Source organism: Bubalus kerabau, chromosome 10 (genome assembly GCF_029407905.1).
Source record: "Bubalus kerabau isolate K-KA32 ecotype Philippines breed swamp buffalo chromosome 10, PCC_UOA_SB_1v2, whole genome shotgun sequence".
In the NCBI taxonomy this organism is placed as follows: domain Eukaryota; kingdom Metazoa; phylum Chordata; class Mammalia; order Artiodactyla; family Bovidae; genus Bubalus; species Bubalus kerabau.
This window is the reverse complement of record NC_073633.1, coordinates 18,578,931-18,604,490: the sequence shown is the minus strand read 5'-3', so window position 1 is coordinate 18,604,490 and position 25,560 is coordinate 18,578,931. Positions and strand designations below refer to the sequence as shown.

Sequence of the window (25,560 nt, the reverse complement as noted above, 5' to 3'; positions counted from 1 at the left end):
AGATTTTGTTTGCTAAATAGTCCCTTCAGAGTCCCAGTCTCTTGTGCCACTTCTTGTTCTTTTTCTATGAAGACAGATGGTGTCAGTAATTGCCTATATATTTAATTAAGTTAAAAAGCTACAAAGTAAGGTTTTGGCAAAAAGTAAGATTTCATGATATGAGCAAAGAAAGCAAAAGGAAGCAAAAATTGATAACATGAAGACACTGTTCCTTGCCAAATACACATTTTGATATCATATGTGTTGGAATGTAAGATTGGATTTTGTAAACCTAATGATTAAAAAGAGGGCATTTATTCTGAAAGATAAAGCCCATAATAGAAATCTAGATGGCAGTTCTCTTACATTTCTGACCGGCTAGATGGGAATGTGTCTACTGTCAACATCACCTCCAACCTTAGCCCAATAATCAGTGGTTATTCTAAATTCTTCTAACACTCATGTTTTTCGCCTAGGATTTTTCATTCAGCAGGCTAATCACTGTGAAATTATTATGGAGGGAAAGTCAGTAGCTACTTGTAGAAAGTGGTTTGGAAAGCTGACTTAACCATTCTTGTGGTGTCTGTTTTCAATGTTCCCATCCCGTGAATCCACCTTCTGGCTGAATGGCAATATGGCACTCCCAGCTGTGGGGCTGTGCACAGCCTTGCTCATTTAAACTCTTAAAGCTTAAAAATGGCTACCACAACCCTGATTTTATTCCATTTCCCTTAGTCATTAACATTTAATGATTACCTTATGTGCTGAGCACAAGGATGGAATATATTAAAAAAATAGGAGATGTGTTTTCTGGCTTTAAACTGTTCAGCTCAATTCAACGAGCATATTGAGGATCTACAAGGGGAACATACATTTTGTTTGGTGATGGTGGCTGAGGAGCGGGGAGAGACTGACAAAGGATGTCACCATCATCAATTCAGTGCAGCACCATGGGAAATACCTGCTGTGAGAGAAGGAACGTGCGCTCAGCAGGCGGCTAAATCATGGTTTGAACCCTGGATTTGCCACTCAGTTGCTGAGTGACCTTGAACATGTCATTCTAGCCTCAGTTTCCTCATTTGTAAATTAGGGATAAGAGTATTCTTTTCTACACATAAAATATATAATGTCTGAAGTGAAAGTTGCTCAGACGTGTCCGACTTTTTGCGACCCCATGGACTATACAGTCGATGGAATTCTCCAGGCCAAAATACTGGCGTGGGTAGCCTTTCCCTTCTCCAGGGGATCTTCCCAACCCAGGGATCCAACCCAGATCTCCTACACTGCAGGCAGATTCTTTACCAGCTGAGCCAGCAAGGAAGCCCAAGAATACTGGAGTGGGTAGCCTATCCCTTCTTCAATGGATCTTCCTGACCCAGGAATTGAGCCAGGGTCTCCTCCATTGCAGGTGGATTCTTTACCAGCTGAGCTACCAGGGAAGCCCATATAATGTCTGGCACATGACAAAAATTCAATAGACAGTTGATATTACCGTACGTAATTATTCCAGCTGTCAGTACTGTACCTCAGCTCTGAGAAGCTAGAGAATGAAGTGGCAATAAAGGGGGATTATTAAGGTGGGTTTTCATGAAGAGTTGGATTTTGAAACATGTTTTAAAAGAAAGGAAGCTGTATATTGAAAGAAAAGAAAGGCCAATTGTAGGAATGAAGGTGGCATGTGGGAGGCAGGATGTTGCTGTTGTCCAATCTCTAAGTCATGTCTGACTCCTTGTGACCCCATGGACTGCAGCACGCCAGGCTCCTTTGTCCCCCACCATCTCCCAGAGCTTGCTCAAACTCTTGTCCATTGAGTTGGTGATACTATCCAACCATCTCATCAACTGTAGCCCCCTTCTCCCTTTGCCTTCCATCTTTCCCAGCAGCAGGGTCTTTTCCAATGAGTCAGATAATTGGAAGGCAGGATGAGAATGCATTTATTAAATATGGGAGCTACCAAGCAGGTCTAGTATATCTTGTCCTAGAGATACTCTGGACATGATCAATGAGAAAAACAGTACCACATTGTGGGAGAGGGATGGTTCAGGGCTGTTGTAAGAAACAGGTAAGGCTTAGAGCAAATTACCCTGTACTTTTTCATCCCAACAACATGGTTCAGGTGTAATGAAATGAAAATGAATGCTCAGGACTTTTTTAAAGGGGAAAATTTATCACACAAAAAGTCGTGACCACACAGCCCCTTCTCCCTTCCCTGCAGCCCCTCCCCTTTCTCATTCTGTCTGAGATTCTGGGAATCTCTCCTTTCCCCGAGGGTGTCAGAAAGAATGTGGACAAGCTCTGGGTAAGGCGATTCCCTGTGCCCTCCATGGTGGGTGAGTGCTGGGGCCGTGGGATGGTGATCACTGGTTTCTTCGGGGCATCTTCCCTGGTGGTCCAGTCGTTAAGACTCTGCATTTCCAATGTTGGGACTGCAGGTTTAATCTCTGGTCAGGGAACCAAGATTCCACATGTGGCTGGGCACAGTCAAAAAAAAAAAGAAAAAAAAAGCTGTTTTTTTTGGCTTCCCATGAAGGCCAGCTTCCAGAGGTCAGAGTGGTGGGTGGGAGGGCTTTGCTTCTAATATGCCTCTTCGCTTACTCAGCCCACCTCGCTCCTTCCTGCCAAAGCATCCTCCCACAGGTCAGGGGAATATTTCATGTCCTCCTAAGGAACAAAAAAAAGTCTTGACCACAGGTAACAGCTGGAAGTAGGATAGGCCACTCAGCTTTGTTACTGTGATGCTGGTAGACAAACTGTTAAGTTTTGGTCTTTCTTAGCATCAGCAGGGAGACTTTTCGTTTCTCCCCACCCGCTGCCCTCCTGAGTCCTGCAGAACTGTAGCACCTCCTGAAAACTGCAGGATGCAGTGTGAGTGCCCACATTTGCCCTTCACTGGCAATGTTTTTGGTATTTAAAGTTAGTTAAAGACCTCTACGTTCAGGGAGAAGTGTCTGGGTTTCATTCAAAAGGAAGCAAGAATCTCCATGATGAGAGCAGTCATCTAAAGAAGTCCTGGGTGAGACAACCAGATATAAACAGAGGAACTGGGTCTATTCTTTGTCGACCAACAAAAGTTCTATTCAGGAGCTGATGTTTAGGCTTGGGCTCAGTCTTTCTAAAGGTTAAGACTTAAAATGTAAGGAGGTGAACCCAACATTTAAGGACAATTACATATGGTAAGATTATGTATAGCAAAGTTGGTCACTAGCTTACCTGCACTATCAGTGTTAAGAAACATAATTGTAATTTTCACTGTAAAAATTATTGTCATCATTGCCTTTGTGCTTACTGCGGAAATCATGTCATCACCATCATCATTATTATTACTTGTACATTACAGGTCTCTTTCAATGGTACAAAGATGTAGACCTTTCAAAGGGACAGGTCTTTTACTTTAATGCTTCAGAACCCTTGGGATCTATTTTCCCTTCACTAGGTATTAACTTGTGATTTACAATGTACCTATTATAGCATTTAAAAAACACTGAATAACAGGCACTTCTATTTATACTAAAGGCCTATTAAATTTTAATTTAGATATACACTGTTAACCTTCTTACATATAAATAAAATACCTTCCCTAAAGAGGAAAAGTAAATCTCATTGAAGTCCCTTGGTGACTACCTTGTATATCTTGAAGACAGAGATAGGGAGATCTTGCAAATGAGAGTACTAGATGGGAGACTCAGAGAGAAGTATTCATTCATTCATTTAATAAATATTTATTGTGGATCTGTTATATGCTAGACATGGTGCTAGGTGCTGGGTATAGCAATGAATAAGGAATTATGATATTTCTGTAGACCTTGGTTTTTCCACTCTCTGAAATAAATCTATTCACTTTTGATGCTTATATATCATTTTGAGATGATAATGTTCACTGACTTTTAAAAATAATGCTAATTCAATTCAGATTCCACTCACAGTTTGAGGACCTGCTGAGGGCTCGGGTGACAGTTTTACATGTGATTATGCTGTTTGATTTAATAAGAACAGCACCTTGTATCTGCTCAGCCTCTCAGAACATCCTGTGGGAAGGAGGGCAGACATTCACTATTTGTTGATGAAAAAACAAGGCTCAGAGAGGTCCAGTGAGTTGTCTCAACGATCACAATTGCCAAGTGTAAAGAGTAGGACAAGAACCCACTATCTATCATAATGAAAATATTTTCAGCTGTCTCTTTTTTCTGTTCTAGGCTGATACATTTGTATTTAGAAATTCAGAAACAGTTTTCAGAATACATGAGATACAATATGACATATAATCTGACATACATCAGGCTCTCCATGTTTGTCTTTCCTCATAATTTGTAACAAAATTCTTTTCCTTCTGTAGCTACCTTATAGGAGTCTGCAAATGTTTTCATCCAAGCTTTTTTTCAAAATTAGATGTCCTTTCTTTAAAAAGTTAATAACTATCAATGCTCATAACAGTGATAGCTATTTCAAAATTTGTGTGTTAGTTGCTCAGTTGTGTCTGACTCTTTGTGACTCCATGGACTGTAACTTACCAGGCTCCTCTGTCCATAGAATTCTCCAGTCAAGAATACTGGAATGGGTTGCCATTTCCTTCTCCAGGGTTCAAAAGTTTACAATAACCTAAAAACAAAGACATTTTTAACCTAGGGATTTCAACAGAAAGCATCTTTGTCGATCTATTTGCTTAGATTCAAGTTCATATAAAAGGAACTGCAGAGTGATAATTAGAGGAATTCTCTCATGGTCCATGGAGAGTGCAGAGAAGGCAATGGCACCTCACTCCAGTACTCTTGCCTGGAAAATCCCATGGACAGAGGAGCCTGGTAGGCTGCAGTCCATGGGGTCGCTAAGAGTTGGACACGACTGAGCGACTTCACTTTCACTTTTCACTCTCATGCATTGGAGAAGGAAATGGCAACCCACTCCAGTGTTCTTGCCTGGAGAATCCCAGGGATGGGGGAGCCTGGTGGGCTGCCGGTCACACAGAGTTGGACACGACTGAAGTGACTTAGCAGCAGCAGCAGCCATGGAGAGTGATGACATAAACACATATTGCGCTGATGGTAAAGAATCTGCCTGCCATCGCAGGAGACACAGGAGATGTGGGTTCGATCCTTGGGTTGGAAAGATCCCCACTCCAGTATTCCCGCCTGGAGAATTCCGTGGATTATTCCATGGAGTCTCAAAGAGTCGGACGTAACTGAGTGACTTTCACTTTCTCTTTTCACCTGGAGTAGGAAATGGCAACCCGCTCCAGTATTCTTAGCTGGAAGATTCCATGGACAGAGAAGCCTGGTGGGCTACTGTCCATGGGAGTGCAGAGTCGGACACGACTGAGCAACTGAGCACACACACGCAAGTCAGTTATAATGTTTGTAAGACTTAGATCATTTTTTTTTCCTATATGTGTTTTATGCCTTCCTACCACCACCTTTCAGAGCACATTTCCCACTTGGAATATACTCTTTCTAACCCTCCTTCAAGTCCTAATTGTCTTTCAGCTCAAACCCCACCTACTCTGTAAAAACATTTTTTGATTGCTCCAGACAGAAGGCAATTAAACTGGCATTGCCTTTTCTAGGTCTCTTTTATTGTTCTATGTAATTGTCGCCTAAGATTTTTCTTGTGATTCATTTTTCAAGCCTTTCTCCCCAGTTAGATTGCCCTTACTCCCCAAGGGCAGGCACTTCTACTTCTTCTGCATCTTTGCAGCCTCTCTTGCTCCTACCATAATGTCTTGTACATACTAGATGCTCAATAAATAGCTTGTTCTTTCCTTTAGAACTTCCCAAAAGTGGAATATAAGTGAGTTCAGCAGATCTGGGTGTTCAAGAAGTTCCGAAAGTCCATTAATCAACTGGCTATCATATAACTATCATTGTGTAAGACATCAAGAAGAGCGCACTTTCTAGAGGATTTACAAATCTCATGGAGGTAATGTTTATGGCTAAGAACCAGTAAGAGTGTAAAACAATTGTGTGCTTGTGTATCAAATGGAATTGGGTGATGGATGTGAAATGAACTTTCTCATGACAGGAAACATGTTTCATGTTCCCTCTGCATCCAGCATAGGGACTGAGTAGACCCTGGGAAGGCATTTGTTCAATGAACATGTTGGTGTCTTTTCAATTTGAAGTCTTTGGTAGGAGCTTCATGTTCCTCCTGAAAACCAGTAGACATTGCCCAACAAGGACTCTGGGTCCAGGGCCCATTGGGATAGGGAAGTAGCTTTTGCTGCTCTCCGTTTAAGGCTTGGATCCCTCTCCTCATCTGCATGAAGGAAGGCCAGATCTCCAAAATGGCTACCTTATAGCTCCATGTATTCTACACGGAGTCTCTGAAATCCTGGAATCTCCCCGTTCCTAGGGCACTGGAATCTTGGACATAAGTCCACTAAGTGGACATAGGTAGTTTTGTACTGTCCTCTTACCAGCTCCATTTCCCAGGGATTGGCTCTTTTCCTTTTATTCCCAGTGACCCTGTGTTCTGTATGATGTTAACAATATTTAAACATTACATTTCCCAAATTCTTCCTCCATTCTGCTACCCTAGAATGGGACATTCTCATCTCAAGTCTGGATAGGATTTTCCACTCTCATCTGGATTGATTCACAATTGTGGGCCTGTCCTTCGTGTACCACTGTCATTTTATCCATCTTTCCTTGGTTCCCAGTCCCCTCTGCTCTTATTAGGACAGCATTGTATGTTATATTATTGAGGTCTGGCTGGGGCCAAAGAGCAGGAGTTTGAGATGGATTCAGTCACTTCAGCTTTCTGCCTCCTACCTTGAATGCAAGCATATGTGGATGTAAGATCATGTATGTGCTTTATAATTATCATTATTTATGATTATTATCACACATATATTTTTTTCTGACTACAAATACATGCTTACTTTTGAGAATGCAAAGGCAGAAAGCATAAAGAGCAAAACAGAAAAAATTCTCTGTATCAGTTTCCTATTGCTGCTGTAACAAACCACTGTACATTTAGTAACTTAAAGGGTCAAAAATGAGAAGTCTCACTGAGCTTAAGTCATGGTGTCAGGGGGGCTTCATTCCCTCAGGTGGATCTAAAGGAGTATTTGTTTTCTTGCCTTTTCTAGCTTCTAGAGGCCACCTGCATTCCTTGGCTCATGGTCACTTCCTCCATTTTCAGAGCCAGCAAAACCCTTGTGATTACATTGTCCCCTGCATAATCCAAGATAATCTTCCTATCTCAAGATTATTAAGTTAATTACTAATGCATGTACATGTTACCATGTGTGGTAACCTTCACCAGTTTCAGGGACTAGGACATGAGCATCTTTACCAGGTCATTACTTTGCCTATCATACCCTCAATTCTTTGATCCAGAAATAATGACTTGTAACATCTTGGCATATTTCTTTAGGTTCTTCTTGTTCTGCATATATTAATATATGTTTTTACTTTTAATAAAATTGTTATCATATTACATATATTGTTTATTTTTCTATTTTTTAAAAAATTTATTTATTTTTGGCTGTACCAGGTCTTTGTTGCTGCGTGGGCTTTTCTCTAGTTGGAGCGAGCGGGAGCCACTCTTCAGTGTGTTGCACAGGCTTCTTACTGCAGTGGCTTCCTTTGTTGTGGAGCACAGGCTCAAGGGCACCAAGCTTCAGTAGTTGCAGCACGTGGGCTCAGTAGTTGCAGTTCCTGGGCTCTAAAGCACAGGCTCAACTGTTGTGTCACATGGGCTTAGTTGCTCTAAAGCAAGTGGGATCTTCCTAGACCAGGGATCGAACTTGAATCTCCTGCATTGGTGAGTGGATTCTTTACCACTGAGCCACCAGGGAAACCCCTATTTTTCTATTTTTTTAAAAAAAGTTTTATTTTGTCTGTGCCAGGTCTTCAGTTGCTGCGTGTGGGCTCTTTTGTTGCAGCATACGGGATCTAGCTCCCTGACCAGTGAGCACCTGGTAGGCCTGGGTGTTCATTGGAAGGACTGGTGTTGACGCTGAAACTCCAATCCTTTAGCCACCTGATGTGGAGAGCTGACTCATTTGAAAAGACCCTGATGCTGGGAAAGATTGAGGACAGGAGGAGAAGGGGATGAGAGGGGATGAGATGGATGGATGGCATCATTAACTCAATGGACATGAGTCTGGGTGAACTCCAAGAGTTGGTGATGGACAGGGAGGCCTGGTGTGCTGTGGTTCATGGGGTCACAAATAGTCGGACACGACTGTGTGACTGAACTGAACTGAACTGAACCCTGCAGAGTCTTAGCCACTGGATCACCTGGGAAGTCCCACATATATTCTAATATAATCTGTATTTTACCATTCCACTGTTTATAAATAGTTTCCTGTAAATATTTTTTAAAACTTTGAATTTTACTGTCTTCCTAGCACTTGATTCTTTTCATCTGTCATAATTTGCTTAAAAAATTCTCTATTATTAGAATTTAATCTATTTGAAGTTTTTTACTTCCCTTAACAATGTGATTAATATATATGAATGTAAGTTTTTTTATTTCCTTTGATGTTTCTAAAAAGTGGATTCTTACTATTATTACTAGAATTTTAATACAAAGGCACTATGAAAATACTATTGAAATAAATAATTTTGAACTCAGAAGTCAAGCTAACCAACTCATTTTATAGCTTTATATAAAACTGAAGATTTATATATAAATATATAAAATATATATAAAAAGATTTAAGATTTATATATAAATATATAATATATAAATATATAAAATATATAATATATATAAATATATAAAATATATAATATATAAAAAAAGATTTATATGTAAAACTTTATATAAAACTGAAGATGATAGAAAATGATAAGCTCAAGGTAATACAGTAATTTAGAAAAGGAGTTAGATTTGACTATTTGAAATTTTAGTATGATGAAGAGCATTACAAATAAACTTAAAGCACAAATGACAAGGTTCATTATCCAATTACAGATGTGGTAGGTGAAGAAGATAACAGAATTAGTTGGGAGACTGGTTACATTGAAGCAACAAATAAACTGACTGAGGAAATAAGTAAATATATTGAAGATAAAAGACTCAGGTTTCTTACTGTTGGAGAAGATATTTGTTTGTAAGTGTGGAAAAACAGAAGTCTAGAATAATCTTGAAGTGTCAGATTACAATTAGAGATATTGGCAAGAATGCATGGTTTTAAAATATATATCCTGATAGATACAGAAATGGTCATAGATGCATGTATATATATGTATGTGTGTATATATATATATTTGCTTGTGTATGTGTGTATTGTATGTGTATAATATATATATGTCTTAGCTCTGTCCACTGAGAGAGGCCAGAAGCAATGACACTCCAGTAGCAATGATAGCACTAACATCCCAGACCTTAATTTAATACCATCCTCTTCTAAAGTGACTCAAAGCTGTTGGGCTGATTCTAAGTCTAGGTCAGAAAAAATGTAAAATGAATCTGGAACATCTCATTTGCAAGAAAGTAAGACAACACTCAAAGAATGATGAGGACACATCAAAAGAACCACTCTAAAGACTCTCCTACTAGACAAATCTGGGACAACTTGAGCATCAAAATGATGAAAGTGTCAAAATACAACTGACTGAAGAGACTAGAAACTTACAAGTTCAAACTGGTATAAAAATTAATACATACATGCTTACATACATAAATAAAAGATAGAAAAGGAAAAATTCTTTGCAGTAAATTTCCAACTAATCTATATAGAAAGAATGACTGAAACAGAAAATTACCAGTGTCATCATGGTGGCTGACCCAGTAGAAAGTTGGCAATGGATACTAAGTTTTGTCTGGAAATTTGATGAGGAATAAGATATTATTCCTTGAAACACCTTTTCACAAAATATTACTAACCAATTACAAAGAAAAAATGGTGATTTTATGGTGGAGAAACATGACCGGCAAAAAGCCACAAGTGACAATCTGGAGAAGGTATTTGTAACATGTATAAAAATCAAAGAATAACAGTTTCTTATGTGCTGTGTGCTGTGCTTAGTCGCTTAGTCATGTCCTACTCTTTGCAACCCCATGGACTGTAGCCTGCTGGGCTCCTCTGTCCATGGGGATTCTCCAGGCAAGAATACTGAAGTGGGTTGCCATGTCCTTCTCCAGGGGATCTTCCCGCATTGTAGGTGGATTTTTTACCATCTGAGCCATTCTCATATACAATTTGGAAGCAATTTCTCATATACAAAGAATTTCTACAAATCAGCATTTGTATTATAGTTCAATGTAAAAGGAGCAAAAGATATGATAAGACAATTAAGACAAGATATATAAATAGCCAATAGATATAGTAAAGATGTTCATCCTCACTAATAATGAAAGAAATACTGAAGAAAACAAGATGTCATTTTTTTCCCATTAGACTGGCAAAAAATGACAGGTTGCTAATATGCCAGTCTCTTCACTAGCACCACAATGCAGCTGAGTTAGGAGAGAAAAGAAAATGTTTTCCAAAATGATGTCACTTGCCAAATGGCAAGAGTAGATACCAGTGATTTTTCAAATAATCTATTACATACAGAGAGTTAGCATACATTCCTTGCCAGTGTAGAAACTCCTTTCTGTGTGCTCACTGAGAGCTTCTTCCAGTGTTGTACTGAAAATTGTTACACAAATGGCTGTACACTAAAGTATTAACAGGAAGAGACAAGGTAAAGTATTAGTATGATAAGGTCAGACCATCTTGGATAAATATTTATTTATCCCACCCATCAATTAATTTTTGAGCTCTTCTCTAAAAGCCTTAACAACAGCATCCAACATCTGCTAGAACACCTCTATTGTTCATTCATTCAACAAATAATTTACTGAACACCTGCTTTGTGCCAGGTCAGAGATAGGCTGAGAACTAAGCAGCAAGCAAAAAGAGATAAAATATATCTCCTCAGGGAGCTTACTCTGTACAGGGGGAGACAGCTTTAATCAGATAATCATGTAAATAACTATAAATTGTAACAAAAGCACATGGTATAAAGGAGAGATACATGATGACATGAGAATATAAAACAGGGGAATTTGACTTTGTCAGGAAGTTTGGGGGAAGCTTCCCTAAGAAAGCATGGCTTGAGTTGAATTATGATGGATGAGAAGGTTACCTAGAAGAGGCAAGAGCATTTCAGGTGGAGGGGTGGCATGTGTAAAGAAAAGCTCTGTGGCAGAAGGCAGTATGATGAGTAAGGGGTTGGAAAAGAGAAATAGAGGGGAAGCTGGTGTGAGCAAAGGATGTTAAGGCACATGCGGCCAGCCCTGTGAAGGGTGGGACCTTTGTCCCTGAAGCTGGGAAGGGCTGTAAGCCCTGGAACAGGACTAGCTCTGGGTTTGAAGACGATACCTCTCACTGCCATGGGTGCAATTCTCTCTACATCAAACTTGAATGAATACAAACCATTAGTCAACTGTCCCCACAGTTCCATCCTCCTACTGCTCCAGGGATCATAGATTTGATCTTTGTTCCTCATGACAGACATTTGGAGGGGAAATCCTCTCCTGCTTCTCCCCTTGATTCCTTGTCACCCTGCTCTTTTCCAGAGGGTATTGTTCCTGTCCTCCCTCCATCCCACGCTGATTCCCGCATTCCCTTCTATATTTGTCCTTTTCTCTCTCCATGTGTAGGCCTGAGAAAGGGATGCAGAACCAGCGGAGGGTTCAGGAAGGCAAACGGAAAATGATCATTAAACAAGCTGAAAACTATTGCTCAAAGCATAAACAAAATGCTTTGAAACTATCATCTGACTGAAATGGAGAACTGTAAAACTGAGAGTAATAAAACAACAGAAGTTTATTTACAACCATGGCTGGGCAGAGGGTATCAGGAGAGGGAAAGCAGGAGGTCATTCCATCCTTTAGACTGAGTTGTGGTCACTGACACCAATGCAACAGGAACTGAACATTTTGCAAAATGAGTCTTGTGAAGTAGTAGTGAATTTAAACATTATAATTTCTGGGGCAAGGGGAGAAGGGGGCAAAATAAACAGGTTAAAAGTTATCTAGAATTACTATACATCAAAGGCACACCTGTATACATGCAGAATTTCATGTATGAAATATTGAATAAGTAAAAGCATGTTGTAGTAGAATATATAGGATGTTATGATCTATAAAAAATTTTAAAACAGGCAAAATTAAGCTATATATTAAATATATAAATCCATTATACCTGCAATCTGCCTTCACTGATCAAGATCATTTTAGTTGCAGCTATTTAAAGAAAAGTGTGTGTCCTCCAAGTGTACTTAGCCTAAACAGTATGTCTGCCTGAGCTGTTTCTCAGAAACTCGGAGTCAGCTGTGTCTAATTCAAGCTGAGCTGGTTAACACTGGGTAGGACCACTGACCCTCTAGCTGGGCAGCCCAAGTGTCAGCTTGGTGACCTTTTGACATCAGAGGCTAAAAGTTTACCCTTGGATGATGATAAGTGCTCCATTTTAACACGCCCCCTCTAGGTCCACCTGCCAATGCAGGAGACGTAAGAGATACGAGTTCGATCCCTGCGTCTGGAAGAGTCCCTGGGGGTAGGAGATGGCAACTCACTCCACTATTCTTGCCTGAAAAATTCCAAGGACAGAGGAGCCTGGAGGGCTGTGGTCCATGGGGTCACAAAGAGTCAGGCACGACTGAGCATGTTCCCATGAAGAAGCCTGTTGCTTAGTAGTTACTCCTGTGCAGAATGACTCCCTCACCTTTTCCTCATTTCCAGTCACCTGTCCCCATGCTTCCCAAGCCTAAGACCACTCTGGTCCTTTATCCCATAAATAGCTCAAGCCCTTTGAGGCAGGTTTGAGACTTGTTCTCCGTTCTCCTTGCTTGACTGCCTTGTGGATAGACCCTTTCTTTGCCATAGACATCAGTGTTTCAGCATTTTGGCTTTGATGCATGTCAGGAAAATGAACCTGGATGAGTAACATTCACGTGCACTAGAAAGCATAAAGATATAGAAAGGAATATAAGTCCCAATTACAAGAGGATGGATACCTGTGGGAGGAGGGAGGGCCGTGTGAGGGGAACTGACAGGGAGTACACAGGACTGGAGGTGGTTTTGGTTCATTATATTAGTATTTAGGCCTTCTTATATTTATGCATATTTTCCAATACATTTTTAAGAAGAAAAAATTGACCACCTAAGTTGCCGGTGAACTACTGATAAGAAAAGGGAACAGAAACAAGAACTCTTACCTCTTTTCTTGTGATTGACTCTCTATTTAAGAACAGATTCTAGGAAGGTTCCCTCCGTGGATGCCATGGAATAGTCTCATGATAAGATACAGACAGAGCATTAATGGGCAGCACTCAGACCCCATCAGGGTAAGTTGCAGCGATTTAAACTCCAGCTGTACTGAATGAGAAGACCCTGGGGTATTGGCAGAACTAGCCTGAAACTGGACATATACTGCTTCTAACAAGAAACTGAGTTGTTTTTTAGAGACAAGAGAACAAAACCACAAGTCATACAGCCAAAATAGGCAGAGGAGAAAATTTTGACCTCAAACAACACCCAAAAGCAAAGTTTCTCCTTCCACAGAACCAAAGGACCGGGACAAGACCGGAGCCTGATTGCCGGAGCCCTTTCTGAAGCGACGGGTCTGCTGTCCCAGAAGAGCTGGTGCTAAAGTCTCCTTCACCACACCTCATCATAAATGGCTGAGTCCCAAAGCCCTTCAGTGAAAACCTGCCCCAACGCTTTTACCAACCAAACCCCAGATCAGGGAAGATGCAGATGTGAGCCATACCTCCTGTCTCCTGCCAGCTGACCTCAAAATAAAATCTTTTCTCAAAAGCTGTGCCACAGTATTGGCTTCTGTGCCCATTGGGCAATGAACCCTTTGCTTGGTAACACTGGTCCCATCTTTACAGCCATAAAGTATGATCTCACCTGAACTAGCATGGACCATATATAATCAGCTCATCAGAAGAGCAAAGAATCTTGGAGGCTCCCTCACAGTCCCTGTTGGATGAGCATGGATGGTATTGGAGTCTTTACATATTTCAGTATTTCACATGGCATCAAGTCGACTCACCTGCTGCTCCATGGTGCTTGGATCAATAAAAGTCATCAGGTCTATGGAAAAGTGACCAATCACGTTTTTCATTTTACAAGCCTTTCCAATTTGAAGGCACAAAGAACTGAGAACTTGGGGATCCACTGAGGTCTGAGGCACGGTGGTCCCGGAGGAGATGAATGGGCCTTCAGCATGAAACTGGTCCCCTGTAGACAGCAGCCTGATTTCTCCATTGGGTTCTATCAGCATGTCCACCGTCACGTTGGTAATACTCTCTGAAGGTGGGTACGCTTCAATCACGCCTCCTGGGGGGAAAAGCATGGGGTGGGTAAAAGGACACACTCATGTGGACTGTGCCCATTAAGAGCAAGAGGAAAAAACCCAGGCTTTGGCAGAGGGACTCAGGCTCAGAGCCTGCATCTGCCATGTCTTGTGAGACTTTGGGCAAGTAGCTTCAATTCTATAAATTTCCTTTCTGTCATTTCTAAAATCAGCATAATAAGACCTATCTCACCAGACTGTTGTGAATCTTCGTGATCTACAGTATTTAGTCCAATGCTTGGTGTGTAGTTGGACTCAATGAGTGGTGGTTTTGATCCTAACTAGGAAGACACTGTAAAGATCATCAGGCCTATGCCCATTCATTATAAATGATGAACCTGAGGTCTACAGCAAATCCCTCGGGGGGAATTAACTGCCCACAGGCCACAGTTTGTACCTTAAGGACCACTGCGCTTCCTGTTCAACTTCACTGCTTTTTCAAGTTCTGACAGGTTAGGGCTTTTATAAGACATAAGAAAACACTGACCATTATGTCAGCCAAAGGACTTCTATATATAGCTGGTTTGTTTTAAAATATGGAGCCAGAAAATGCTGCCATTCTTGAGAAACAGGTAAGCTTGCTCCATGCTGATAATGGGAGCTTTATAATTTATCTTACTTCACCTTCTGCTCTGAATAGCAAAAATCGCAGAGGCAAATTTGTTGTTTAGGCGCTGAACTAAATTGACTCTGCAATCACATGGACTGGAGCCCGCCAGGTTCCTCTGTCCATGGGATTCTCCAGGCAAGAATACTGGAGTGGGGCTGCTATTTCGTACTCCAGAGGATCTTCCCAACCCAGGGGTCAAACCCGCATCCCCTGTATTGGCAGGCAGATTCTTTACCATTGCACCACCTGGGAAGCCTGCCCACAAAATCTACATGGCCCTATTTTCTGTCTTTAGGCCTAACCTGTAAATCTGTATATATCCCTTTTATAGAAAAAAAATTGAATATTATTTGTGAAGAATTAGATAACATAATTTAAAAGTGTTCCTAGACAAGGCAGCCTCTGGAGCCCAACAGTATTAAGAAAAATTTGACGTGTATTTTGGGAATTTGCTGGGAGGTGACCTATGCTCACAGTATTTGAACAGCATATATGGTTAAATCCTGAGATTTAAAAATGTCTCAAATGCAGCTATCTGTTACTTTATACAAAAGGCTCTTTCCTTAAATGTCTATGCTGCTGCTGTTGCTAAGTCGCTTCAGTCGTGTCCGACTCTGTGTGACCCCATAGACGGCAGCCCACCAGGCTCCTCTGTCCATGGGATTCTCCAGGCAAGAACACTGGAGTGGGTTGCCATTTCCTTCTCCAATGCATGAAAGTGAAAAGTGAAAGTGAAGTCGCTCAGTCATGTCCAACTCTTAGTGACCCCATGGACTGCAGCCCACCAGGCTCCTCCGTCCATGGGATTTTCCAGGCAAAAGTACTGGAGTGGGGTGCCGTTGCCTTCTCCTTAAATGTCTATAAGTGTGATTAAAGCTTATAGACACAAAAGCTGGTCCTAAAGAAAACTGAGTTTCAGAAGGAAAGCTAATTCATCTTCTTGGTTGGTTTGAGATATGCTTTTCTTTAAATGAGGTTTTAGAGTGTGTGCTGTACCTAAATACTGGTTGCTAGAGATTTAGCAAGGTAAAAGTAACAAAACAATAATAACACAATGCACAAAAACAAGCAAAAAACCTACTGAGTCTCTGATTCAGAAAACTTTGTGGCTTTCACTATCACCTACATTTTGAAAGATGATGCTCCAGTGAAAACACTTGTCCTTTATAGTTACAAGGTTATTTTACTTCAAAGTAGCTTATTTGTATTGTCTTCTTGGTATTAGGACCACAGTCTTTTCAATGTTAATTTTTTTCTTTTCAAGTAATTAATCCCCCTTTTTAACAATGTATTGCCTTTGATACAATGCTTTGACAATGTAGAAATCAAATCTATAGCACATTTCGCGACTATAAGCACACTTCAGAGAGTAGAAAGGAAATGAACCAGGCAACAGGGAAGATGGCAGGAGATAGTGGCCTTAGGGTCAGGAAACCTGGGTGAGCAGCCTCTCTGTCAGTAATCATTTTATGCAGGGCCTGCTGTAGGCTCTGGGCTCAGAGCTGGGAATAGGTTTGAACACACGTGACTCCCCCAAACCAGATTTCTGAGACGTGCTAGAATTGTGGGCTCTAACTGCGTTCCCACTCACCATGCACTTGTTGTGTGATTTTGTCCTAGTCGCTTCCTAGCGTTAAGCCTGTTTCTTTGTCTATCAAAGTGTCTCAATAAAGCTTGTTCTTCCTCCTATAAATAAGTATTGTGCTTACAACAGGACTGAAATAGAGGAAGAAAGGATAGAAATGACGGAGGCTGAGACAAAGCCTAAGCTTGTGGTTGTACAGCTCATGTGAGACGGCGGCTAGGAAAACCCTTTCTAGTCTACAAAGCTCACATGAAAATAAATAGGCTAGAGGAAGGTTTGCAGGCTGACCTTGGAAGATATGGAAACTTCCTAACATCCTATTGTGTATGGATCTGAGATCTTCAGGGTCTTCCCCTCATAATCTGAAAAAAATCCTTTATTCTTAATCATTTTTTGTTATGAAACTGTTAGTCTCTCAGAGAGTGTTAGGTCTCACTCTTTGAGACCCCTATGGACTGTAGCCTGTCAAGTTCCTCTGTCCGTGGGATTCTGCAGGCAAGAATACTGGAGCGGGTTGGCATTCCCTTCTCCAGAGGATCTTCTCAACCCAGGGATCGAACTCCGGTCTCCCTCATTGCAGGCAGATTTTTTACCGTCTGAGTCACGGAAGCCACCTAGTATACTACCTACTTTATTTTCTCCCATTTATGCACAGGGTTGACTCTTTTAGTTTTACTTTTCTGGTATTGAGTTTATGTGGAAATTTGTGGAATCACAGAAATTTATATTTGAGAGGACAGATTGTACTATAACTGCCCTCTGCGTCTCCCTGCACAGAGTGAAGAATCCTTTCTCAGCATTCTTGTTAGATTGTGGGCCGTCCGATCTAAATAATTCATTAACAGTGTGTTTACTATGCCCTTCCACCCCACTCTGCCTTGCAGTGTATTCCAATGCCCAATAGATCTTTCTTTTTCGATACGATCTCATATCTTGAGCTAAGAGGTATTCCTTGGTAAATGTACCCATTGTCTCTGGCCAAGACTCCTGGAGTAGCACGGGGTAGCCTTTTATTGGCTCTGTTAGGTATTCACAGAGTGATTTGAGGAGAGTTACTTAATCTTTTGTACCTCAGTTTCCTTCTCTGTGAAGTGAGGGTGATAATGGTACCCACCTCATAGGGCTGTTAGGAGGATTAAAGAAATTAATATAGGTGTGCTTAGAATACAGTCTAAGGACTTTCCTGGTGGTCTAGTGGTTAAGACTCCATGCTTCCATTGCAGGGGGCATGGGTTCCATCCCTAGTCAGGGAACTAAGAACTCACTTGCCTCACATGCCATGAGGTGAGTCTAGCTCATGGTAAGCACAGACTGTGCTTATTATGTTGTTTTCACTGTGCTATTCTCGCCATGGGGTTGTTGCTGCTGCTGCTATCATCTGATATTATTATGATGTGCGTGTATGCATGCTACGTTGCTTCAGTCGTGTCCTACTCTTTGCAACTCTATGGACTGTCGCCTGCCAGGCTCCCCTGTCCATGGGATTCTCCAGGCAAGAATACTGGAGCAGGTTGCTGTGCCCTCTTCCGGGGATCTTCCCAACCCAGGGATCAAACCCATGTCTCTTACATCCCCTGCACTGGCAGAAAGGTTCTTTACCACTAGTGTCACCTGGGAAGCCCTATTATTATGATATTATTATATATTTATGTTACATGTTATCTTTTGACAGTGGTGAGTAGAGTGGAAAGATAGCTTCTGTGGTCTGTATCCTAGCCTTCTCTTATCATGCATGTGTGTAAGCATATAAGAATATCCACCTTACACTGTTACCTCCTACAGAGTGAGGGGCAATGTGTTGTAGCACTCCCACAGGACCTCCACAACTGCTCCATTCATTCCCTCATCCACTGACCTCCTAACATCATCAGAAAATTGAGAAGTCAGGGGCTTTGCTCCAGGAGTATCAGTCAGTTCAGTCACTCAGTAGTGTCTGACTCTTTGTGACTCCATGGACTGCAGCACACCAGGCTCCCCTGTCCATCACCAACTCCTGGAGACTACGTAAACTCATGTCCATTGCATCAGTGATACCATCCCACCACCTCATCCTCTGTCGACCCCTTCTCTTTCTACCTTCAATCTTTCCCAGCATCAGGGTCTTTTCCATTGAATCGGTTTTTCACATCAGGTGGCCAAAGTACTGGAGTTTCAACTTCAGCATCAGTCCTTCTAATGAATATTCAGGACTGATTTCCTTTAGGATGGACTGGTTGGATCCCCTTGCAGTCCAAGGGACTCTCAAGAGTCTTCTCCAATACCACAGTTCAAAAGCATCAATTCTTTGGTGCTCAGCTTTCTTTATAGTCCAACTCTCATATCCATACATGACTACTGGAAAAACCATAGCTTTGTCTAGATGGACCTTTGTTGGTAAAGTAATGTCTCTGCTTTTTTAATATGCTGTCTAGGTTGGTCATAGCTTTTCTTCCAAGGAGTAAGTGTCTTTTAATTTCATGGCAGCAGTCACCATTTGCAGTGCTTTTGGAGCCCCAAAATCACTTTGGGCTCCAAGACTATAGCGGGTTCTTATTTACAAGGTCTAACCTCAGAACCAGAAGTGAGACCATTTCTTCTCTCCTAGAAAATGGAAGGAGAAACTCACATTTCTTGAAGACTTATTTTGAGTCAGGCTCCCTGGTAGAAACCTTCATATATTTATTTCATTGAATCCTGCCAACAACCCTGTAAGTAGGTGAGGAAACTGGGCCTCCAAGGGTTTAAGAACCTTGCTCAAGGTCAAGGATGAGATCCAAACTCAGGTCGTCTGATTCCAAAGTTTTTGACTACTTCTCAGGAGAAGTCTGTGGTGCCAAAATACGGTCAGAATCTTGAGCTATGCATGGCATGCCTGGCCTGCTCAGTTCCTGTTTACTTAAGAGGCTGAATGCAGGATAAATATTTAGGCAAAGTTTTGAAGAAAAATCTGTTTGGAGGAGCACTTTTCTAAACCCATGCAAGAGTTTCTAGGTATTCACACTGGCCCCAGGTTGACCCAAAACTAGAATGCAAGGTTGCACAGACCAAACCTCAACAGAAGCTTTCCAGTCTTATTTACCTTGACTGAGAAATGTTTGCAGGAATTTTCTCCACGTTGGGAACTGTTTCTCATTGACTGGCTGTGCGTGCTGTGCTAAAATGCCCGCCAGCTCCTCGGAGATCTTCACCAAAGCTGGCTCCTGCAGAAACAAATTAAATAGAACCACAAGCAATTTTACTACAGAAATGAAAACTGCTTGTGGAGTGATTAAAAACCAGGCTTCCAACAGGCAAAAAAAATGTGGTTACTGTTTACCCAGAGCCAGAAAGCCATTTTGAAAAATTTCTCTATTTTTTTCCCAGCCATTTCAATTTTCATTCCGCAAAGTGATTTGGCCCCAAAATATTGCCACTAATCGTGCCTGTTGTCTCCGAAAGGCAGCCTTCTGCCTGGGCGTCAGGTAAACCCAGTTTCAGATCCACAGCAGCCTGACCAATGGCATGTCCTCGGACACTGTGTCTCCTCACTTTGGGCCTCAGTTTCTCATTGTGTAAAAGGCAGGGTTCACTACCTTCTCCCTCAGGTTCTTCAGACTGGAATTTTTTTTTTTTAATTTTTTATTGAAGTATAGTTGATTTATAACGTGTTGATTTCTTCTGTGCAGCAAAGTGACTCGGTTTTATATCTTTTTGTATTTGTTTCCATTATGATTTATCACAGGATATTGACTGTAGTTCCCTGTGCTGTACAGTAGGACCCAACTTCCCTCCCCACCTCTCTCAGTCGTGTCCAACTCTTTGTGACCTCATGGACTGTAGCCTGCCAAGCTCCTTTGTCCGTGGGGATTCTCCAGGCAAGAATACTGGAGTGGGTTGCCATGCCCTCCTCCAGAGAATCTTCCCAACCCAAGGACCAAACCCAGCTCTCCCACATTGCAGGTGGATTCTTTACCATCTGAGTCACCAGGGAAGCCCATAGATACTAAAAAAAGAGTAACCCATATATATGCTGCTTCCCAGAGACTCACTTCAAAATTAAAGACACACACATTCTGAAAGTAAGAGAAGGGAAAACAGTATTTTACACAAAAGGAAATGTTTTTTTATCTTATAACGCTAACAGAGCTGACCCTGAGAGAGATCATGGAGTTGGCAGGGTCTTTCTTGGTCACCTTGATCTCTTAAAGCCATGTTCTTTCCCCCTGGTTGGGGGACCTCCACTTAACTGTGGAATCAAAGCCTGAAACCACGGCCGATGCCGTAGAGGTGAGATTTCATGAAGTCAGGTCGGAAGAATGAGGTGGGATTTTAGGAGGTTGGGTCAGGAGAGAGAGGTGGGGAGGGAGGTCAGGCTGGGAGACTGAGGTGGGGAGGGGTGTGGTTCTCAATCACCTGATATTCCACATTAGGTCACAGCCTCATCTGACTAGACGTGAGCTGAGGTTGGCCCCCACGCCAAGGTGAAAACTGTAGGAAACCCTCTAATGAATAAAAAACGGGGGTTTGTGACATAAAAAGACTTGGTTTGTATCATAAAGATACTTGGTTTATGAGGACAATTTTGTTGTTTTTTTTGCAAAGTCTTAGACTAACTAAAATTTTTTTAGATAAAAGCCACTTCTTCAGATTTCATTTCTGTCAGAAGAGCAGCTTTAGGCACCAAACATCTGATAGGCAGAATTCATATTCAAAATGGGGGACATTGACAAGAAAAACTCAGGCTTGTTCTGGGTTGCTGGGGAAATTTCTAATCTGTGAGTGGACATCAGTTATTTGGAAGAATCAGAAAGAATCAGCTTTGGTGAGTGGGGCAGGAAGGAATCTTAGAAATAATCTGTATAGCCATGTATTTTCAATTTCTGCGTCATTAAAAAGCGATTGTCCTTCCCCCTCCCCTCAGCTCCTTGGAACATCTGGCTCATTCTGGGTTGAGTGCCCTCTGAAAATCTACAATGGAAGACAAATATCTGAGCGTACACTCTGGGCAGGTCCCAGTAACCTGAATAATGTCTGAATTATCTAGAAAATCCTGGTGGGAGACTCTCATCAGTCAGTTTAGTAAGTGCTTGACATATAAAACCAAAGCGCCACGAGGAAGGGAGAGTGCCACTGCTCACCCTCATTCAGGATGGCTCTCTGCACAGTCGGGGACGTTAAGAAGGGCTGGGGAAGCTGGCTCACACATCGAGCCTCTGCCTCCTGAGGCAGGGAAATTGCTGTCAAAGCCAAGCACTTCGTATTCTGCACAACCCATGTTTTCTCTGCCCTTTACTGTACATTAATAACCTCGTCTCCCCAAGGCCCTGCATTTAAATCATAAACAAGCACACAAAACGTGCGGTTCCAACAACCTGGACCACCTCTCGTTTTCTTCTTTGAACATTGTCCTCCAAACCCACCTTTCTTCTTACTTTATAATTGTCTCTGTTAAAACTACTCTACTCTATTGAAAAAGACCAATTGTCTGTGATTCATGCAGTGCGCCAAACGTGGGACAACGAAACACGGCTGTGGGTTCCCACTCTGCTTATGAAACTGAGTGTCAAGGAAGGAACCCATGCAGGGCAGGCCCTCTACCAGGACAGTGGAGACTTACTTTTTGTCCTTCCCTGATTAAAGGTGTTGAATCATCTACACAGTGATCTGCTCTCTGCTAGCACATCAAGTCAGCCCAAGAGAAATAATTCACTTATTCATCCATTCATGCAAGAAATGGCAGGTACTTCGAGTAGTTGAAATCACTGAGACTGTCAGTGGGATGGTGGTTGTCGGGGGACAGGGAGTGGCGAGTTAGTGTTTAATGGGTATGGAGGTTTGGTTTTTTAAGACAAAAAGAGTTCTGGAGCTGGGTGGTGGTAATGTTACACAACATTGTGGATGTAATGAATACCATTGAACTGTAGACTTAAAAATGGTTAAGATGGTAAATTTTATGGGTATTTTACCACAATAAAAAAAATTGAGGAAAAAAATTAGAGAATGTCAGATCTAACTTAACTAAGGAAAAAAGTGTTTATGTGTTGTGGTAGGGGAAGACTAGATAGAGATGGAGGTGAGACAAGGAATAGATGAAAGCTTTTCTACCTGTCTCAAAAGTGAAAGTGAACGTTGCTCTGCTGCTGCTGCTGAGTCGCGTCAGTCGTGTCCGACTCTGTGCGACCCCATAGACTCAGTGGTGTCCAACTCTGTGACCCCATGGGGCTATACAGTCTATGGAATCCTCCAGGACAGGATAGTGGAGTGGGTAGCCTTTCCCTTCTCCCGGGGATCTTCCCAACCCAGAGATCCAACCCAGGTCTCCTGCATTGCAGGCAGATTCTTTACCAGCTGAGTCACCAGGGAAGCCTAAGAATACTGGAGTGGGTAGCCTTTCCCTTCTCCAGGGGATCTTCCTGACCCAGGAATCAAACTGGGGTCTCCTGCATTGCAGGTGGATTCTTTACCAACTGAGCTATGAGGGAAGCCTAAGTCTCAAAACTAGAGCCCTATCCACTTAAGTCAAAACTCCTCAGCACCACACACAAAGGCCCTCTGTGACCTGACCTCTGATTCCTAAAGCAGCCTCTCTTCTCTCTGTCTTCTAGCCTTGCCCCAAACTTCCCTGGCTCAGTCTCTTTCCTCGGCCTTCCTTCTTCCACTCCTTCCTCTGGGTGATTCCTTCACACCCTCTCTGAGTTAGTTCCAGTCACTCCTCCTCCAGGAAGCCTTCTTTACTATCAAGTGGGGCTGTCCTTTCTTCATGTTCTCCAGCTTCTGGGGGCTCCTTAGGGGTGTGGTCAGTGGCTTTGTGGTCAGGCTCCCAATGCTCAGCACAGGGAACACCCAATATGTGTGGCTACAATAAACACAGGGACCTGGCCCCAAACAGCTGAAGTTATAGGGTACGGGAAAATGGGAAACCTTGCAACAGGCTCCCAACTTGCTGCCCAGGAACCACCTGGCGGGCATGACTACTTAAGAACCAATTCTTCCTGGGTGGATTTGATGAGATTCCCGGCCTCTGAGGGACAATGGGAAGATAAATAAGATGCAACATGCTATGTGAGGGCCAATAATTAACTGGTAAGGTCGTGGCTTGTGAGAGGCATCTGGACACCGTGTCAGGCTGCCTGCATTGCCTTTGCTTACAAAGCCAGCCATTCCACCTTGATCCACAGCGTTTGTATTGTGTACAGCAAAGGGGTAAATTTCCTAGAGGAAAGTCTGCTGTGGAAATCATGTCCCATTGTGAGAAGCGCACAGCTGAAGGCCCTGGGAGGGTAACACTCTATAGGGGGCGCTAGGGCACATGGAGGCAGCTTGGGGCCACAAGGAACTCTCTAAAAGATATTCAGAGGAATAATGGGGTGGGGGGTATTAACTGTTCAATTTATTTCTGTATTTTGAAAGCATCTGATAGGAAATAGAAGGATTATACTAAGAATGGCCTTAACTCCATTGGGCCTTAGCTCCATTGAAGAGATGTCAGATGTAAGTTCTTGGCTTGGAGAGAGTTTCTGTTCTGCTCAAACATAATTATCACAACTTTAAGGGCAGATGCTGATGAGGGAAGATCTGTAGCTACTTGGGTTTATTATGTTCAGAGTAAACTTAAGTACACACTGATGCCCACAGCCACAGACATATAAAACCATGCTACACAACCCCCAAATTCATGTGAATCCTCAGAACAGTATTCTTAAAATACTTTCTCTTGTTACAGCAGGCTCACATTCATTGTCTCCTTTGGTCCTGACACCAACACTCTGAGGTGGGCAAGCACAGGATTATTACCCCTGCTTTACAAATAGGGAGCTGAGGCTCCTAGAGTGAAGAGGCTTGTGTAAGGTCACTTGCTGAGTTATCAGATTCTGTTATGGGGTGATTTTCAACACGAGACTGAAGACAGAAAACAATGGAGTTGGGGGAACCATTGCTAGTTCGTCTTGTTTCCCCCACATTTTACCCTTGCAGTGTGTATATGAGTGTGTGTGTGTGTGTGTGTGTAAGTAGAATATCTGTTACAAGCCAGAAACCAGGGCACAAGATTCTCTGACTAACATATTTGTGAAATGAGTAGTTCAATGCATCACATCAAGGCGATAGATGACTGGTTAGTGTTTCAGAGAGTGTATCAACCACATGGAACAGATCTTTCAGAGCTAACAACTCTAGGGGCGTGAAAAGGAAAGCGTAGATCTCATGGATGATAAGCAAATATTAGAAAAATACCCTTTAGTTTTTGAAACAATTCCAGATATTCATTCCATTTTAATTGCACTTCTGGCAATGCACATTAGCTGCCGGCCTTTGTGGAGCTAACAGCTCTAGAGCAATTCCCATCCAGGAGGAACCTGAGCCACACCTGCGCCAGTGCACAGCTTTGTCACTCTTTGTCCAGTGTCCATATTTACCCCTCAGAGTGCATCGGCGATAGTCATGACCTTGGCGGGTTCCAAGATAACTGTAGGGCCTTCATCAGTCTGACCAATGCATCCTAAAGATTCTTGTCTATCAAGCATGGACCTTGCCTCTCAGCTCTCTCTCTCTTTTTTCTATCAAGAAAGTGTAAATTTGAAAGAAGAGGTATTTGACTGAAAGAAATTCAGGATATCTCAGGGGAAGCTGCTAGCATATCCAATTTAATATTGCCCTCAATGACTAAAGCTACTTCAAGCTCCAGAGAGTTAACTTTCCCAAGTAAATTCTAAAAGTGTGTATGTGTGTGTGCATGTGTGTTGGGAGGATGAGCAAGGAGGAAAAAAGAATACAAATCAGAATGCTCTAAGTATCAGTCATCAATACTTCTTTTATTTCAGAAAGCTCTTTGCTAGATCTGCAGTGATGAATTAAGTAAAATAACTTGTCAGCTAATCACTTTCAATCTTTCACATCAGACATTATTTGGTGTTGTTCAAAACAGAAACCAAGGGGCCTACCTAGATGATTCTGCTTTTACAGAGCCTTCTGATATCCCCAAATGGAGGAATGGAAGGTGACACAGGGCCAAAAGGGCAAGACAGTCACTTGAAACTAAGCAGGGATATCAGTATTGAAAGAGGCCGTCTGGACCATCTAAGACAAGTGCCTCGTGTAACAGAAGAGGGGATGGGGCTTCTACACTCATAC

At 42.1% G+C, this 25,560-nt stretch overlaps 1 protein-coding gene across 1 annotated transcript in view; it reads right to left on the bottom strand.

Annotated features, from left to right (window-relative positions):
- IQCH (IQ motif containing H) overlaps positions 1-25,560 on the bottom strand; it is a 224,554-nt gene that overhangs the window by 47,320 nt on the left and 151,674 nt on the right. Inside the window, 2 exon segments of the mRNA XM_055536471.1 lie at positions 13,976-14,262; positions 19,532-19,652. Of these exon segments, the coding sequence (XP_055392446.1) occupies positions 13,976-14,262; positions 19,532-19,652 (408 nt within the window).